An 18,988-nucleotide genomic window follows, 5' to 3' on the forward strand; every position below is an offset into this window, starting at 1 on the left:
GATTTTTGATTATAAAATAAATATATACACATATAACGATAAGGCTTTTGCTGATTGAAAATCCAAATTCCATCCATAAATATAATAAAATAGCAGTTAACGTTATATTTTATTAATGTTACTTTAACATCAAACATCTTTCTTATATTGGTTTAATCAACTTTTGATCACAATACATTATTCCCCCCGGTTACACAATAAGAATTGAAGTCAACTGATTAATTTATTTTTTTTTAATAATTTTTATTTGGCTTCTATGGTACGACTTATGGTTAAACTATTTGTAAGTACAAATTTCTGTTATTCACTTTGCTTCAATTGCATTTCCATTGCTCATCATAACTTGGATCATCTTATTTAGCATCTCGTTAATTATTTATTTTTTGTTTTCCCTTTTTTTTTTGCGAAGCAAGTAAATTACCGTAATACTACGACATATATATGTATATCATATAGAGCGCTTCGTTAAACTAAATTCATCTCTAACTATGTAATTTGGGCAATAAATATTAAATTTATATATTAGATTTGTTTATTTAAAGTGTATGCTAGATATAGTACATATACATATGTATATACGCATATTCATATACATATAATATATCTGTATATATATATATATATGTAAGTATTAACAATATTCTGGTAAGCGCAATTACTAAGGTTCTAGTACATATTTACAAATGAACGATTGAAATAGAAACAACATTTTGGGTTGGTGGTGCGTAAGATCTGATCTCTGTCACAAAAAAGATAAACTACAGATGCAATACGAAGAAGAAGAAAACCTTGCATGAGTTCTGCAACTCCGCCATCCCAGTCAAGGTGAGTTTGAAATCTGAAATCTGATGTGCTGGCAATGGGCTAGAAGCAACTACAAAAATACTTAATGCAACAGCTACCACACTGGGGCAGCTCTCGGCTAACAACATTCTCTAGGCGTCGCGATGTGTGCGCATGTGTATGTGTGTGTGTGTGTGTGTGTGTATGTGTGTGTGTATGTGTGTGTGTGCGTGTGTGTATGTGTGTGTGTGTGTGTGTGTGTGCATGTGTTGTATGGAGTTTTGAGTATTTGATTCAAGTACAAGCTAATCGTCACTGCCATTCAACAGGTCCGCCAACGAAAGCAGCGCCGGCGAGCAGCGTCCATTGCCACTTGACTGCAGCAGTTGCAACTCAATTGCGTAGGCTGCTGCAGCAGTAGCAGCAGCGTCGGCGGCGGCGCTACCCGAGTCTGTGTCTGCATTGCTGGATTTATTTGTGGTGGCATTCTGGTGCTCCCTGAGCAGCTGTTAGTCGAGATTGTGGGGCGGCGTGCTGTTTGCACCGCCCAGCATAAACGATGACGGACTGTGCACCGAAATGCTGTCCAGATCCAAAGTGCCATCGCCCTTCTCCATCATGCCGCTGCCATCCTGCTTCATCATCATGCGACGCCACTTGGCTCGAGCATTCTGAAACCAAACCTGGCCGGAGGGAAGAACACACATTAAATTCTGATTGACTTGTCAGTTGGCAGTTGCCAGTTGCCAGTTGGCCTCCTCCTCACCTGCAGGACTCTCTTTGGTAAACCCGTTTTCTGTGACAATTGCTTCAGATCCTTGGCATCGGGATTGTGATTGATTGCAAAATAGGACTTCATGGTGCGCAGCTGATGATGCTTGAACGAGGTGCGCATTCGCTTGGTCCGCGACGAGGCGCTCATGTGCGAGCCGCGCCCAAAGTCCACATATTCCGTGTTGAGATCTGCAAGCAATCCAAAAACTTTACTTGTTATTCTTGACTTTTAGAGCTCTGCACAAGTTTTATGACACCAACAAGCAGCTTTTATGCGTGGCACATAAAAAACAAAACAAAACAAAAAACCGAAGGAATAAGTCCGCTGCACTGGCGCCAGTCCGGAGGAGACTCAGCCACCAGGCTATAAAGGCACAAACCACATGCTGCCGCTGATGCTGCTGTTGCTGCTTGGTTTTTATGGCCACATTGGTATTTACAACCCACCTATATTCGCGGTGAACGCCTCAATATCCTTGGGTTTGCGCTTGCGCGGTCTGCCCTTTTGACGCGCCGGCTGCGGCAGTCCGGTGATGACATGCGATGTGGGCACAAAGATGCCCGTAGGAACAATACTACGACTGGGATCCGACTGAGGACTCGACGAGTCATTGTGCGGCGATCCAAACTGTGTGCTATACGGATATGTGGCGCTCATGCTCGACGAGGCGGCATCTCCCTCCCTCGCTATGCTATAGTGAGTTCTGTGAACGATCAAAGAAAAATCATTCCATCAGTTATATGCATAGACCAAGAAGTCATTAGTCTGACAAAACACACCTGCAATAGATGAGCGCATCGATGATGCCATACTGATCACCCTTGGTGAGCGGCGTGTGGCAGACCGTGCAGCAGAAGCAGTTGACGTGAAAGACCAGGTTGCGGGCGCGCATCACCAGCTCGTTGGAGCTAATAGAGGCCAGGCAGCGGGAACAGCGGCGAGTACCAAAAAAACTGCAAGTCAAATTTTAAAGAGCATGTTAAACATATTTGTATCTAAAATTGTTTTTCTCTCGTCATCCAATAAATTTTAAATTTATTAATTGAACAGCATCTTGTCCATCAAGGCATAATCGAGAAAATAATATAAAAATACAGTAGTACCTCACTCAATGCAACCCATACAAAAAACATATGATGAGTATATATTTAGATAAAATGAGAAATATATATTTTTAAGTTGCGTAAGTAAAAAAGAAGAGCTTGCCGATGATGATATGGAGTAATTGTTGTTTTAAAATTTGAAAATTTAAGAAAAGGTAAATTCAAATGGATCTGTTTTACAATATATATATAATATGTCTGTTAAACGTATAATAAATACTTTTTATACAAGAGAAGAACCGCTTGCTTTCCTTGTACTACAGCCACAAAGCTAATTGATTTGTTGGATTAAGATAAAGTTAATCATATTTTAGGTGAGATTCTGGACACTGGATTCTCCAAATTTGTAGCCAATATAATACCAAAAACAGAGGACTCTACAATCTGATGATTTCGAGTGCAATGATCTTGGTTCTTTTTAGAAAACGTATGTAAATAGCAAAGTCAAATGATTGCACACAGCAGCCCCAAGAATTCTTAACTTTGGTTTGAACTGCTCACAATTATATGGCATGATGATAATAAAAATCGAAAGCCTCAATATATACAGATGCACATATAATATTTGTATGGGTGTGCAGGCAATAATCTTAAGCTGACCAGACAAAATTATGGCCTCTGAACTAATAACATGTTTTGCGGGGCAGGAAACAGCTCTGAGCTACTGTCTGTGCAATCATCGCCCTCGGCAAACGAGATCTCTAAGAGTCTAGACTCTGGACCCAAAGGCACACTGAAGCGGTTAACAAAACGCCCACTCATCGTCGGTCTCCAGAGTCATCCGTCAGAGCATCGCTTTGGACCGTTGGCTACTGTTTTCACTTTTGCGAAATGACAGATCAAAGATTACCAGCATCAATCATAATCATTGGGTGGATTCGTTCATTCGATCGTTCGTTCACTCATTCGTTCGTTCATTCGTTCGTTAATTCGGTTTCGTGCCAAATAATGATGACCCTGTACGGGTGCACAGGCATTTTCCAGACATGGAAGTGCGACAGAGCGAGGGGGTGAGGTGGACATCAAATTGGAGGGGGAAACATCAAATGCACGAGACACGCGATTTCTTTGACATTAATCAAAATAATTGGCGCATTTCACTTCAACTTCGCTCAACAGACTCATTCTCACATTTTGTCGTCGTTGGTTGCCGCGCTGTCGAAATGCTGGGCAAAAATAAAATGCCGGCAAACAGACTAAATACACAAACTAAAACAATTCCATATAAATTTATCATATTTACTATATAGCGCACTCAAGCCCTCAGCTCCATTTTCATTTCCCATTCGCGCATTTCGTTGAAAATTATTTGGGATGTGACGCCGAGATTTTTGTCACATTCACATTCGCCTTGTCTGCCGTCGGAGACTCTCACTCGATCTTTCACTGTATGGTAGATAGTACCTTGTGCCGCCAAGACGTAAGCCCCATAAATAATATTAAACATGAATGCAGGCAGCGTCAACATCATGCGACGGCGACGACGACGGCGACGGCGACGCTGTGCCTGGCTACCAACTCATAAAACTGTTTCAAGACAACAACAGGCCCAGGCGATGCCTTCATTTCGTGGGCACTTTATTTTAAGTAAGAGAGGGCCCCACATCTTCCCCCTCCCTTACATCCCTGACGTCTACCACCAAACTGCCACGCCCCCTTTTGCGCCTTGCTTACCACACGGAACGGAGGCGAGAGAGAGAGCGAGAGAAAAATGAATTATGATTATTGCCATGTAAAAGAGCAGGCGAAATGTCAAAGTGACAACGCCTAATATATGATTATGTTTTCGAGCGCTCGAAATCTGATACTCTCACACACAAATACACACACACACACACATATATATGTATACCTAAATACACACACTCGGCCTGGACACACTGGGTTGCTCCCGGCTTAAACCGCAGCCTCAATGTCATTTCTGTGACGTGTTGTTGTTGTTACTGTCGCTGTTCTGGCTTCTGGCTGTGACTGTGGTTGTGACTGTTGCCCCAGCTCGGCCGAACCGGCTGCAGTGCGACGTCTACTTCCCAGCACATAGCGCACATCAATCCCGACCCGAGCCAAAAACCGAACCGATCCCAAAAACCCGGCTGACTGCCTGGGTTAACCGCATCGTTCAACCTTGTTTTTGTTGTTGCTGCTGCTGTTGCTGTTGCTGTTGTTGTTATTGTTGTTGTCCTGCACTTGTTTCGGAGGCGTTGCCCACTTGAAGCGTGCGAAGCTACGACACATGTGAGCAGCAGCATCCGCATCAGCTACAGCATCAACAGCAGCATCAGCAGCATCAGCAGCAGCAGCATCAGCAGCAGCATCAGCATCAGCAGCTGCCGCAGATGCAGATTTCGCCTGATAGCCATGACTATGGTCTGAGAGAGTATGCCTGTGTTCATACTTACATTAATACCCTTGCGGAATTTGAGCATTTGGATTAATTCAAGAAATGTGTAACACATTAAAACAGGTAATAATCATTTGTATATATTTTTGATCAGTAAAACATGGTATATAAGATATATCCATGTCTTTTCATCTGTTTATGTATCTGATTTGCGAGAGTGCTTTCAGTTCAAAAGAAGTTTTAATGCAAATTTGCAACCGTGCATCTTTTTGATGCAGCTTGTTAAAATTAGCACCGGTCGATAATAGAGCTATTGTCTAACAAACTAATGTTTCTTCATGAAAGTCCAAATTGATGTATTCTTGCTTGTCAACATCGTTAGATGTCCAATTTTGATTTCTTGTATAAACCACTTCTGGCTTTTAATGATTTTGTGGTCAAACTGACAAGTGTTACTTTGCTCATAATATTTAACTATTATATCGTAAAGCTCTTATGATAAGTTTTTATTCGTCGAGAACCGAGTTCATTCCAAGTCAAATATATTAATTGACAGCATCATAAAGCTGTCAATATTCAAGCAGAAAACCAATCAGCATCTGACAACGATACATATGCATAATAAACAATGATTTATTGCATATAAATAGAGATGTATAATATACATATTTGAATATACATATATGGGATCGTGTGCTAAATGATGGCAAGTGTATTTGAAGCTTCGTCAACTCAAAGAGTTAACAACATTTTATCTTGTTTCTTGTTGTTCCTTTGTTGCTGTCACACGGCGCAAAACAGTAAAAAGTCAAGTTTTTCGGCCTCTGATGTCGCAAATAGATAAGTTCGAGTGTGGATGGTGGGCTGGCTGGCTGGCTGGTGGGTTAGTTAGCCTTGCGTTAGGGTGGTGGTTGCAAGTTGCAACTTAGACGTGGCTGATAACAGACATCGAAATCGTGGCTAAGTGGCGCGCGGCATTGCCACTCGGGCCACTTGGCGGCCACTCCATGAATAGCTCGATGAGTACCGGTGGCCCGATGGGCATCAGAAACAACGTGAATAGGGTCCGTATGTTTTTGAAGGCGGAAACGCATACGGCAGGACACAGGGTGTAGAGTTCAGAGTGCGTATGTACGTTGAAGTGTAAACCGTCGTGTGGCAGCGACAGCGACAGCGGCGGCGGCTGCTGTTGAAGGGGGTCCTGATTGTTGTTCTTGTCGTTGATGCACCGGTTGCAGCATACTAACCGCTGGGGTATGAGTATCGTCGGCCACGTTTTGTAACGTGAGAGCATTTGTAACGCACGGAGGGATTGCATTTTTGAGCTGTGTGCGCCCGGCGCTCGATTTGTTTTTTTTTTTTTTTTGAGTGCCACCCGCTGTGGCCGGCTCTTCCGATTACATACAAACTATACATGCTGCAACAAAAACAACAAGAACAACAACTGCTACATCGACCGGTGCTTGCAAAACGGATTTCCCAGACGCCACCCCGTTCGTAGTTGAAAATAAAATATTTGTATGTGTTTGGTCTGGTCCGGATTTCGTGAGAGCGAAACACGGCCAAAACCCCGTCGGACGTCCCATGGCGTTAATTCGATTCTAGGCTCTGCCCATGTGCTGAATGCCTGCCTAAACATATACAATAATTATTTGCATTAAGAAGAGTTCTTTTTTTTTTTTTTGAGTGTTGTGTTTTGGTTTTGTTTTGACTGTGACCCTAAAAAAAAAATGCAGCGCGACAAGTTTTGGTTTTTGTTTGAGATTTGTGTGTTTTCCTTTTTTACATGTTAAATGTGCTGGAAAATTAGTTTGTATTGCTGTCTTTTTGTCGGATGTGTTCATGTAGAGCATAAGGGATTAGTGTTAAACCGCATTGGAAACCCACTTTGCACTGGCAACATAACCTCAATGAGCAACATAACCTCCACTCACACGATTAACCGTTAAAGTGCGATAATTTCTCAAAAGACATGATTCCAAATAGTTTCATTTACATTTACATTTACATTTGAATTTGAATTTAAATGCTTAAACGTTCTTTAATATGACTCTTCCGGCTTCCAAGAACCGCATCATGCTCACTGAAATTGCATGTATAATTTTTATAGTTTTGCTGATTAGATTAGCGCCCCATTGTTAACAGCAGTATTCGACATTCGGTTAAGTTTTTAGTTTCTTTTAGTTCCTGTGGCGGCTGTTTCTGTTTTGGTATCTTAAGTGTCGGCTGTTTCAATGCGCTCTCGCATAAATTCGGCGTAAAATGATTTTTAAGATGCCCATTAAACATTTTAATTATCGCGCCGCTGGTGTTTTTTTTTTTTTTTTTTTTGTTTCTCTGGTCAAGGGCTAGAAAGAGATAGACAAGGGTTAAACCATTGAGCAGCGAAGCGAGCGGCCAGCGATGCAACTTGGTCTAAACGCTGCAGTGAGCAACCACCGTCATCAGCAAGATAACTGTGGATCACAATCGTATTAAAATAAGAAAAAACAAAACTCAGGTGGCTAAGTAAGTGGTAATGAATGAGTTCATTTCGTTGGCAGGGAAAGTCTTAATCTTAGTTCATCAAATTTTGGAAGCAGTTATCTACATATTTCTGAAGAAAACTGATGTAATAAGAATACAATTGAATGAGTTCTTATAAATGTTAATACTTTCTTGCTAGCTGAAGAATAAATGTAATTTTAATGTTTCTTTGAAATTCATTTTGGACTGAAGGCACTTCAATTGAATAACTATGGCTTAAGATACAAAACGACTTCTTCCATTCTATGTAGATTATATTTAAAAAGGAATACCAAATTTTTGGCCAATTGAGAGTCTTGTTTCTGGGCATTCTAGAAGAAAAGATTTGTCACATTCTCTTAGAAGCTATCACAACATTTAAATTCATTACCAGTTTGTAATTACTGCAGGAATTTATATATCTTAAGTTCAGATTTTACAGCAAACCACTTTTCTGCTTGAGTTCAAAGTAGATTTCATAATAACTCGATCTTTGCCACAAATTATTTTCGATACTATTCTTAATTATTGTAGATCTTCCTTTTGCCGTTCTGCTCAAATACTTTGTAAGCAAATTTTCCATATTTTAAATACATATTTGTTGCATATTTTGTAATTATTATGTGCATTTTTCTTTCTTCTGATAATAGTTATTTAATCCGAGCTTAATATTTCTGAACACAAATTTGCCCATTCTCAGCCATTGTATGTTGGTTTTAGTATGCCATCTCTGAGAGTGGGTACTGGGTGCTCGGGTGCTTGGGTGCTGACGACGGCGCTACATGGGATCGCTGACAAGTGCTCATAAAAAATAAATACTGCGCTTTTTTCTCAGCCTCTTTTTTTTTTTTTTTTTTTGTTGTGCGGTTCTCCCCGGTTTCGGTGCCTCCTATGTAGTGCCTTCACATTGCTCAAGTTTTTGATGATGCCACAGAGAGTGAAGTGTCTGCTGCTGCTGCAGCAAACAGCGAACGGAATAAGGAGGGGGGATGGAGGATGGAACTAGGTGAACATAAAAAACGTCGTGAGATAGAATCGTTAAACTGTTCGGTTGTTTAACTCGTCTACGTCTGTTTTGTGGGCTTTTCTGATTGTTCAATTTCGTTTTTTTTTTTCTCATTTTATTTTTTGCGCTGTTTGCTTAATGAATTCTGTATATTTTCTATGATTTTTCGCATGGACTGCGCTTCTGCTACTGCTGCTTACTCTTCAGCTTTTTCTTCTACTTGGAGGAGCAAGAAGAAATTATTTTATTGCATAACGCGCGTTTTCAGGCTGGCCATAAATTTGGTGCTCGAGTATCTTAGCCACTCGTTGGCCACAATTAAATGGACGCGCTTCGCTGACTTTCCAAACTGTAAACATTTTATGCCAAACTTTTACCACAGGCTTCGGTCAACCCGTGGTCAACGTGAACGCTGCTTTACCCTTTTTTTCTACCCTCACTGCCTGCCTGTGTTTTTCTAGACGCTGATTAAGACATTTCGCGCGGCGCTGCAAACGCATTTTATTTTATTTTACGATTTTATTTTTTCCTCAACATACATACATATCTTTTCCTTCATTTTGGGCATTCACTGCGCTCTGATAACGAAGCCAATCAGCAATATGCCTCAATGGGTCGTGGCTAAGAATTGGAGTCGGCGACAGCGACAGCGACTGCGACTGCTACATAAAAATTATGACACTCAGGCTTGGGCTAGCATGAGTATCTATCCACTGTACTCTATGTATGTGTGTGTATTAAGATGCTGCCATGATAAAGCCCCAGTTGCAGCTACCCTTTGGCTGCTGTTGCACTGCTAGCGGCTTATCCGCTATGCCATCAGCGCAACATCATCATGATAGATAAGAGCTCGGAGCTCCGTTGGGTTGAGTTGAGTTCAGTTTTGGATTGCTTGGACTTTTATGACGTTGTCGCTGCAGGACGGCCACGAAATATGCAGAAACGAGGTGACAGCCAACAATTTTTATTTCTTCTCTTCTCTTCCCTGGTCGTTTTTCTGTTCTGTTTTTTTTTTATTTTTATTTTTTTGCTGTTGGCATCGAAACAAGAATTGCCGACCGAAACAGGTACATTGCCTGATTGTAAAATGTCAACGAGTGCTGGGGGAAAAAAATCACCAGCAACAGCGTCAGCGTCAGGAAAAGCAACAACAACAACAACAACAATAGCATGCAGAGGGGCAAGTGCAACAGCGACTCGGTCTCAATGTAATCCACAACAATCCAATTATTTGCTTTGCGAGCTTAAAAACTAAACAACAAAATTATGAGCAGGCCCAAAGAGGCAGACACACATACATTCATATACATATATAGTTAACACCGTTGCGGCGGTGGCAAACATATGTTTTGATGGCCCGATTGGAGCTACAAAAACTGGAATGGGGTACATACATATATATATATATATATCGGTATATGTTGAGTGTAGTTTAAATCTAAAATGGTCGCAACAAACGGTGCAGTAGCGACGGCAGACTATGTGACATGTGTTTTAGTGCTTATCAGATGCTTTGTTTTCAGTTTATTGCCATCAAAATCTGTGGATTTTGCCATTGCATACCACAAACAAATTTGCTAAAGACTAGCTAAGACTGTGGCTCATAGCTGGTTCTCAATCGGCAGGCGAAGGTCAACCCACAGACAGGGTGAAAAACTAATTATAATAAGAATAAAACATAGAAACAAAAGTGAACGTTGTTGAGTAAAATCTAGATTTTAATTAACATTATTCTCTGTGTGTATAGTAAGTCATTTAGTTTTCGCTTATAAGATTTTAGCATTTTTCCAAACATTTCCATAGTATAAACACTGGCTGAGAGCACTTTTAACTAGCTTGGGCTTTTTTTTAGCATAAAAAGTCAGTTTTTACAGCGCTTCTCCTTTTTTAGTGTTGTGAGTTGTGTTTATTGCATACAGTTTTTATTGTATATTACAAATTTTAAAATTATTTCCAACGACTTATTATCTTTCAAGCCCTTTTTTTGACTCTTTGACATAGGGACTCAATACACTTACAATCCAGCTTTGTAGATAGTCTGCCTAAAATAACAGGAGCTGGTAATGCTTTTCAGTCAGTTGCCAATATATAATTCCAGAAATAAAACTTGTACTCCTCAAATAAAATATGGATTTTTTTCTAAAAATATTTTATGTAATCAATCATTTATAAATATGTATCAAAATGTTAAACATTTGGAAAATTCTTTGGTAGGATGGGGGAAACTATTAACAAGAAATCGCATTAAAATGAAATACTTAGCAATAATTAAACATGTATATATCTGTTACTTTGTGTATATGTGTGGTATTAGTTGTATTGTAATAATTACTGTTGACCTGTGCTGACCGTACACATATACACAAATTCTATGGAAAAATGAAAAAAAAACGCAACAATTTCTATGGAACTCTATTGAAGTATTTTGTAATACATAATTAAGCTGTCAATAAATTCTGAGACTTCTTTTCAATTGATAAAGACTTGAATGTGTTTATATAAGGATACAATATAAAATCAATATTTGTATGTTGACATGATTTTGGTTTTGATTTTATATAATTTTGCGAAGAGCTTCATCATTTGGCTTGAAATGCTTATAATGCGTGCAGGAAAATATTTTTATTTTTGTTTGTATATATTATGTGCATAATGTATATGACTACTCTTATACATTTTACTGTAACACATAAAATCAATTTAATAAATCTATATAATCTGAAAAAAATATTGTGTTGAACCAACTAAGCAAACCCAAAACAGTAAATTTCTCTCCTATCGAGTTAGCTTTCTCTCAGTACTCAAAATGGATTTTAAACTAGTATAAATAAATCTTACGCATCATAAGAGTTTTAGTAATTTATACTTGATTAAAAAAAGTTCTATAGAAATGGTTTCTTGATGCAATTTGAATTTTAAGTATGCTCTTAAAATACAAACATAGAAACATTCTGACGAGAATTGAATTCGCATATAAGCAACTTTTACGTATTGAAATAATGAATTCACAATTTATGAACTCAAATCTGGAAATCCCCAGAATCTGAAGTATATATATATATATATATATATATATATATATAAATATACATGAGCATTTAATCTTTGGCACACTGAACTAAACTCTTTTCTCTTGGATTTTTTATTTTTGTTTTTTGAAATGAATACAATCGCCTCGTTTTCAATTTAACAAAACATGAATTTATTGCACTGATGCGTTGATGATTTTTCATGTGTAGAGAGTTTCGCGTACACCCACAAGTTTTGTCCCCATAGAGTTAACGGTGCATAGGGCATAAATTTTGGCCTGTTTCCCCCAACTCAACTTTGTCGACTCGGCGTTGTCATATTTGACATCAGCTCTATAAATCAACAAAGAATGTCGTTGTCATAGGGGCCAGCCAATGGGGGGTTGGGGGAGTTGTGGGGAGGGGGCGGGGGGTGATGGGGATGGGAAGAGAGGGGAATCGGGCTTGCTTTTGATTTGATTGATAATGCCTAGCAGCTAAGTTGCCGGCGGAATGAAACGAAATGAAACATTACGGCGGAATGGATTGTGGATTGGACTGTGTATGACATGACATGGCGGCCGCCAAGCGCATCCCCATGCCCCATGCACCACGCTGCCAGGGTATTTGTATGTGCGTATATGCGTATGTGTGTGTGTGTATTGGAAGCGGAGCGAAGCGGTTGCGTCGCGCTGCCATCCAGGGGGATCAGACACCATACGGCATGCAGCATGCGGCATGCAGCATGCAGCATCATCATCCGATCTGCGACTGCTACTCCGATTCCGCTATCTGCGACTGCGACTGCGGCTGCCACTGCGACTGCGTATATATTTTGAAATATGGAGCGGTAATAAATGTCACAAGAATCATTTGAGAGGAAATACGAGTGACGAGCGTGACTTGCATTGGATTTATGGTGCGTTCGAGCAGCAAGTTGAAAATTCATGTAGCTATGCTGTTTCTTCTTCTCTCTTTTCTTTAGGACCGCATGAATGATAAAGTTTTTGATTTACGCAGTGGCTGCTGGCAGGTGTTGTGGCCGCTAGAAAACTTTTTGACTAGCAGCGTGCAGCTTGTGAACAACAGTTGCAGCTTTAATTGCCATGCCCCAACAAATTGTAGGCGTTGCTGTGCACAATTGTAAAAGCCACTTCTTCGTCTGTGCGTGTGTGTGTGTGTAAGTTAAAAATTTTGTATAATTATAACCTGTTTTCATTTTGTTAATGCCGCTGCTGTCTCTGTTTTTAATACCCTGCAAAACTTTCAATTAAATAAAATGGGTATACTGAAGCTATGCAAATATGTTAAACAGGCAGAAAGAAGCATTTCCGCACATCAATTCACTGGCAGGACGACAAGCTGATAACAGACAAGGGCGTATCCAATACCTATAAATTATAAATATAAATATTTATTCCTTGTCAGGATGACAGGCCGTCCTATACAGATATAGCCCTAGCAGGTTAGCTTCCTTTACACAAATATAATTTTAGCATATTCATTTTATATAAAGCATAGACAAATTATTTCTGGGTTTTTAGAAGACCCCATTTGAATTTGAATTTTATCCCCTAAATATCTTTTTATGAATATGAAGCTCAAAAGTTGAAAAGGACTCATATTTTTTTTGTAAATAAGTACTAAAGGTGAGCGATTCGGTGTATTGTACAGGGTATCTGCGAGACTAGACAGCAGTTGCCCTATTGACTTCAGTTGTTGTTGTTGGTTTAATCTCGCGTGTTTGTTGCGGCGCGTGAAATCGCAGTGCACTGCAGCAGCAGTGGTGGCAACAGCTTCCTAGCTAGCAGCACCCACCCAAGCGCGAGTGTCAACCTGAAAAAAGCAACTGCAACGTGGCTTTGATTCTCTGGCACCGCTTCTGCAACTGCAATTGCAACTGCAACTGCAAGTTGCGAGTCTAGCGTGCGGCAGCGAGGTGAGCGAGCGTTCAAGTCGCGTTCTTGAGAAACAACGCGGATTGGGAATGCAAGCAGCAGAACACACGCAGGCCCATTCAGCCAGGCGGAGCTCCGTCAAAAGCTTGGCAGGCACAAGGGCAGGCAGTGGAGGTGGCTATGGTTAGTGTTGGTGTTGGTGTTGCTGGAGGAGCTGCCACTGTGGTGTCTTCGTTGCGGTCGCGGTCTGCTTCTTGCCGTCACCGTCACCGTCACCATCACCATCACCATCACCAACACAATCGAGTGTAGCCTTCGCACAGTGGTGCAAAACAATGCATGCATAAATATTTCATTTGCGTGTTTGGCAATCATTTTCTAGTCAATGTCTTGGCATGCAGTTCGAGGCTTTATCTGATTCATCCGACGACCCCCAGTTGCCGCTAAGCCCGCTGGCCCTAAACCCCTATATGCTTCCCAGAAGCTTTGGGCTGAACCATAACATTAGAGTCTGAGTGAAATTGGCATTCGGACTTAAGTACGACTTACCTATAATAATCGTTTTTGCAATAAATGTTGCCATCACGTGAGTAACATGAGGATTCCCGTTCCAGCGGCTGACGACATGCATAGCACTGCAAGCAGCTGGCGTGCCAGCGTTTTTCCACAGCGGAGAGGTAGAAACGATCCTGCAATAAAGCATCAATACAATAAATGACGGATGCACTTCTCTTATTTCCATTTCCATTTCCATTTATTATTATTATTATTATTATTGCATGCCAATCTAAAGGTTTTTCTGATCGGTTGATTAAAAATATATCTGCCGGCAGGTTTGTTAAATTAATTAAATTTATATTATTATTTTATTATTATTTTTGTGCTAAAATGCCATTAAAAATATATTCAAATATGTGCTACAGTGAAAAGCCTTTGCCTCATAATTTAAAACTATTCTTATTTAACCAATGATAAAAATTAATAAAATTATTGTTGTTAAAAATTCCTGTCTTATTTCTGTCTATTTTTCAATAACATTTGGATACCCTTTCAGTTCTGAGAGGAAATATTTGTACTAAGCCTTTCATTCATAGAAATATTAAATTTTCATTACATAGGTTATGAAAAAACAGTATATTTCTTTATTAACTATAAAGTTTAAAATAAATAATATTTATTTTTGTTTCAAAGCAACTTTTAACTACACTTTGAAATAAACATTTTAATAAAAGCTTTTAAAAAATTCGCTAACTTTTATGGTTCCCATTTAAGCTAATTACATACAATTATAATTTTCAAAAGATGGTTATGACAAACTACAGCTCTTACAGCTCATACACTCATCTAAATTACCTATTGAATTTTTTATAATATTTTTTAATATCAACCATTTCAGCTAAATAGCTCATGCAATCGACTACATCAATTTCAGGTAATCGACTACATAGTTTTCCTCGTATTATAAATAACTCTTGGGTTTTATTTTCCATGCTGTCGCGACGGCATTTCCTTGATTAAAGGACAACTCGCAGCTTACCTGTATTTGTCTGCCGCAGCCGGCGCAATCGTCTGGATTGCGGGTTACTTTGCTATCGTTGGTGGATTCGGGGCTGCTGGGTGGTCCAAAGGGCTCCGTTTTAAATGATATGCCCGATGTGGTCTCGTCACTGACCTCCGTGCAATCCGTGCGACTGCGGCTAATTGAGAATTTAGCTGCCGAGTCTTCGAATGTGGCGCGATCGGCGGTCTCATAGCTGTGAGAGGGAGCGGACTTAATAATTGTTAGCATGGGTATCGGGCAGTTAGTGTATAATTTACCTTCTATATGACTCGCTGCCGTATGCATTGCCAAATGGCTTTGTACTGTGATCACAAATATCTGGGCACGAGGATGTGGAGCATGTGCGAAACAATGAATGATTGTTATTTGCACCTGCAGCACTGCCGCATTGATTGCTCCCTTGATGTGCTACAGGTGGTGTTGGACTTTTCTCCCTTGCGCCGGGCCCAAGAAATCTTGCGCTCTGCTGCTGCAAATTCCAACAAGAAGAAATATGCTAATTTTAATAAGGCGGGCTTCATAAGAGGCGGGAAATGAGAGAAAGACAGTTCAAAATGGAGTTTCGCGGCCGAGTCGGATCATTGCCGTGTCACTCAGCTCTGAAATTTGTTCACAAATTTCAAAGGATGTGCCTGAACACAAAATGATGCATGAAATTTTCAATGGCGGCGAATGCAACTGCAAAAGTTAATTACAATTAGGCAACTTTTGCGTGTATTTTTTCCAAGAAAACGTTGCGCGACATTTGAAGACTACGAACATGTGAGGGAAACCCAGCAGCGACAGATGATGCCCGAAAGGCAACAACCATGCCCAGGCGTTCATTGAAAAAAATTATATATATATATATATATATATATAAATACAAAAAGCACAGAAAACAACAGACCATATAATATGGTGTACAATATTTTTTCGAGTACGAAGCGGAGCACAGACATCTTGTCGCACATTGCTAACAGACGAATTACACTGGTACATTCATAGATATATATATAGAATATATATATATACATATACTATGTATATAAGTATTTGTTTCTTTATGTTGCGACTCGCTACATATCATCGATGCTCCAGTTTACTTATTTTTTGATTAATTAGTTGAAAATAGATTTCAACTGTTTGGCTGCGTAACTTGGAAGGATGACAGGTTTTTCCCAACAAAATAAAAGAAAAAAATACCAAAACTTCACTTCACTTGTGCATTTTGCGTTTTGGCAGCCAACCGTTTTGCTGCCTCTGTGAAAAGTACAAGCATTTTGATGTATTTTTTTTTTTTGACTGTATTTTCTCTGTTTTGGGCACATTACCTTTGGGGGCAACACACATTTCTGTCTACCATTTTTGTTTCGATATTTCACCATTTCAGCCTGGCAAATATAGCTCAACTACACATAATCCCCAACTGACATGGCATAACCACATTTTTATGGCAACTGTGTTTTTGTGCAACATGATGACTTGATTTGCAGCCTGCAGCGTGGTCAAAGAGGGTGGAAATGTAACAACAACGGCAACTAGGCAGGACAATACATGTAATACATCTAAATCTTTCTAAGGAAACTGTTTTTTAATTGTGGGATTAATTTGTAATGCTCGGAAAAAAACTGAAAAAGATATGAAATCTATCTATCTATTTAATAACAAGAGATAAAAATACAGTCAAAAAATGTTTGCGTTCTAGATTTGGTGTTAAGAAGTAGTAGAATTAGGAATAAACTAACACGTGCCAGATTTTTGAAATATAAAACCTTCCTTTCAAAATATTGTAAATGAAAAGAACAGTTCTGCCTAAAGAAACAAAATTCGTTTGGACTTTTATGTTCTGAACATTGCATCTGCTATTGATTTAGTATTTTGAAAACGTTTTCCACTGCTGTATTAGTTTGATACATTCAAATATAGCTACTTCATATAAGATGTTGTGTAGTTTTTACTTTGCTCGTTGAATTTAAAATAACAACAAAGCGATGAGGTTTGGGATGTTAATCTCGTTGCTTCAGAAAAATATCAAGCGTGTTTTTTCACCAACGATTATTTTGTAATTCAAGTTTTTAGTCAAGGCCCATGTTTAAGCCGATTAATAATTAGAAGCGCTTATCATATGAAAATCATCTACGGCTGTCGCTTGTATATGTTTGTTGTGCCTTACATATGTTTATTTGGCTACTGCCTGCTATTCTACGAATTGCAATTTTGTTGCTCGATTTACATTGCGTATACGTACAATTGATTTACGGATTGGAAACTAAGTATACAAATCGATAAGCGAATTGTGAGAGTGAAAATAGTTTTCCTATACGACATTTCTTTGATATTGAGATCATAAATTGAAGTTCTTTTCAACTGATTGTTCGAATCGCCGTAGCTATCGATGCATGACAACAACACAAAACTGAAACTCAATTCAAGATCTGTGCGTTGTCTCTCTGTAATTGTATTTAAACCAAATGCATAAGGGGGTTCTCCTTATCGCCAATGGCGGCAATTGCGCGTAGCTCTTGCCGTCGCTGTCGCCGCCGCTGTCTGTGTCTCTGTCTGTTGGGAGCGCAGCTTTTGGTCTGGCATTGATAACATTTGTAACCCGAGCAAGAGATAAATCAAAAATTAATCAGCGCCCATAGACCTGATGCGGCTGCTGACTCAAAATTGTTGTGTAGATTGGAATACAAATGTGAAAATGTTTCACGAATTTGTCAAAGACTGTTCGGATCAGTCTATAGATGAGGTAATGGTTGCTCTTGTTGTTCTTGCTAAATTGCTATCTTCGCAATTTATCGAATTATCGATATGCTGTCACTTTCGATAACCTATCAATTAATTGAACTATCAATTTGTCGAGCTGTTTGATACTTTTCTTGACGGTTCGGATAAGTCTGTCAGCTGTGGGACTGTAGCAGTCTATCGACTTATCGATATTTTGTTGTTATCGATGCTTACCCAATGCATCACAGGGCGCTCCTCGGTGCAGACGCCCATGTGCGCCTTTTGGAATGACACGAGGTCTATTTCCAACGATGATGATATCTGTCTGGAGTATGTTTGTTGTTATTTTTGTTGGTATCCTGATTGGTCTTGGTTTGGCCCCAAGGCAAAATGTGATGGTTTTGGTCCGATAATCCAGTAAATTGTGCGTTTTTGCTTATAAGTAATAAGTTTGGCCTACGAGTTGCTTTTTAGTTGTGTCAAATCTTTTGCGAAATAATCAACAGAATTTATGAGCGAGTTTGTCGAACAAGAAAACACTTTGAACATCGATTTATAGATTTAACATTTTACGATGAGCTCTTTTATTTTTAATTTGGCCAGCAGATCCGATGTCGTCAACGAAGAAGCTTCCTCGTATATAATTTTTTTTAATTGATTTATTTATTTCACTAAATACGTAAGCATGTATGTATAATTTGTTGACTTTCTTATTTTCTTCTCATTTTTTTTGCTTCAGATTCAAGGTAATTTAAGGAACATTTGGATTTTAGGTGACGCACACACACTCACAGACACAATACACACACTTGACTTGTTTTGGGCGGCTGGCAGGTAAAGTTGACTTTGACTTTTATAGGCCGGTCGACGCGCGCGCTCCTGAACCGACACGGACTACGGATTCCGACTCAGTCTCAGACTCCCGAAGAGCACCGGTTGCAATGTCAACGACAGTCCCAGAGGTTCCCGAAATTAATTTATGACATTAATTTACGAGACAGCGCGAGAATGCCACTCCGAAAATTGAGTGGTAGAAGGTCCACTTGGTCGGTCCGGGTTCGGGTCAGTTCGGTCAGTCTCTGTGTGGTTCCTACGGCAGCCCCAGAGATGAATGCTACTGATAAGGCATTAGAGATGCGGATGCTCTGTTCTGTTCTGTTATGTTCTGTTTATTACCGATTGTATTTGTGTTCAATGTGATAACTAAATAAGACTTTGACTTTGGACGGTTGTCTCGCAGCTGCTGCCTTCTCCTTGTTGTTGATGTTGATATTGATGTTGTGTTCCGTTCCGTTATGT

General features: G+C 39.6%; 1 protein-coding gene across 2 annotated transcripts; it reads right to left on the reverse strand.

Annotated features, from left to right (window-relative positions):
- Nucleotides 1-1,000: 1,000 nt before the first annotated feature.
- On the reverse strand, nt 1,001-18,376 carry LOC6559676 (protein apterous). 2 transcript variants are annotated; one of them, XM_001986572.2, is made up of 8 exons: nt 17,924-18,376; nt 15,238-15,449; nt 14,957-15,173; nt 13,969-14,108; nt 2,338-2,511; nt 2,005-2,261; nt 1,550-1,746; nt 1,001-1,466 (listed from the first exon to the last, which is right to left on the reverse strand). In XM_001986572.2, the coding sequence occupies exons 1-8, from the start codon at nt 17,960-17,962 to the stop codon at nt 1,293-1,295; spliced, it is 1,410 nt and encodes a 469-aa protein (XP_001986608.1). In that variant the 5' UTR covers nt 17,963-18,376; the 3' UTR covers nt 1,001-1,292. The 2 variants fall into 2 exon arrangements, with proteins under 2 accessions (XP_001986608.1, XP_043072248.1); XM_043216313.1 differs by lacking the exons at nt 1,001-1,466; nt 1,550-1,746; nt 2,005-2,261; nt 2,338-2,511 and adding an exon at nt 6,410-6,633.
- Nucleotides 18,377-18,988: the final 612 nt, after the last annotated feature.

The sequence above is a fragment of the Drosophila grimshawi genome, unplaced genomic scaffold (assembly GCF_018153295.1).
Source record: "Drosophila grimshawi isolate 15287-2541.00 unplaced genomic scaffold, ASM1815329v1 contig_1367, whole genome shotgun sequence".
NCBI lineage: Eukaryota > Metazoa > Arthropoda > Insecta > Diptera > Drosophilidae > Drosophila > Drosophila grimshawi.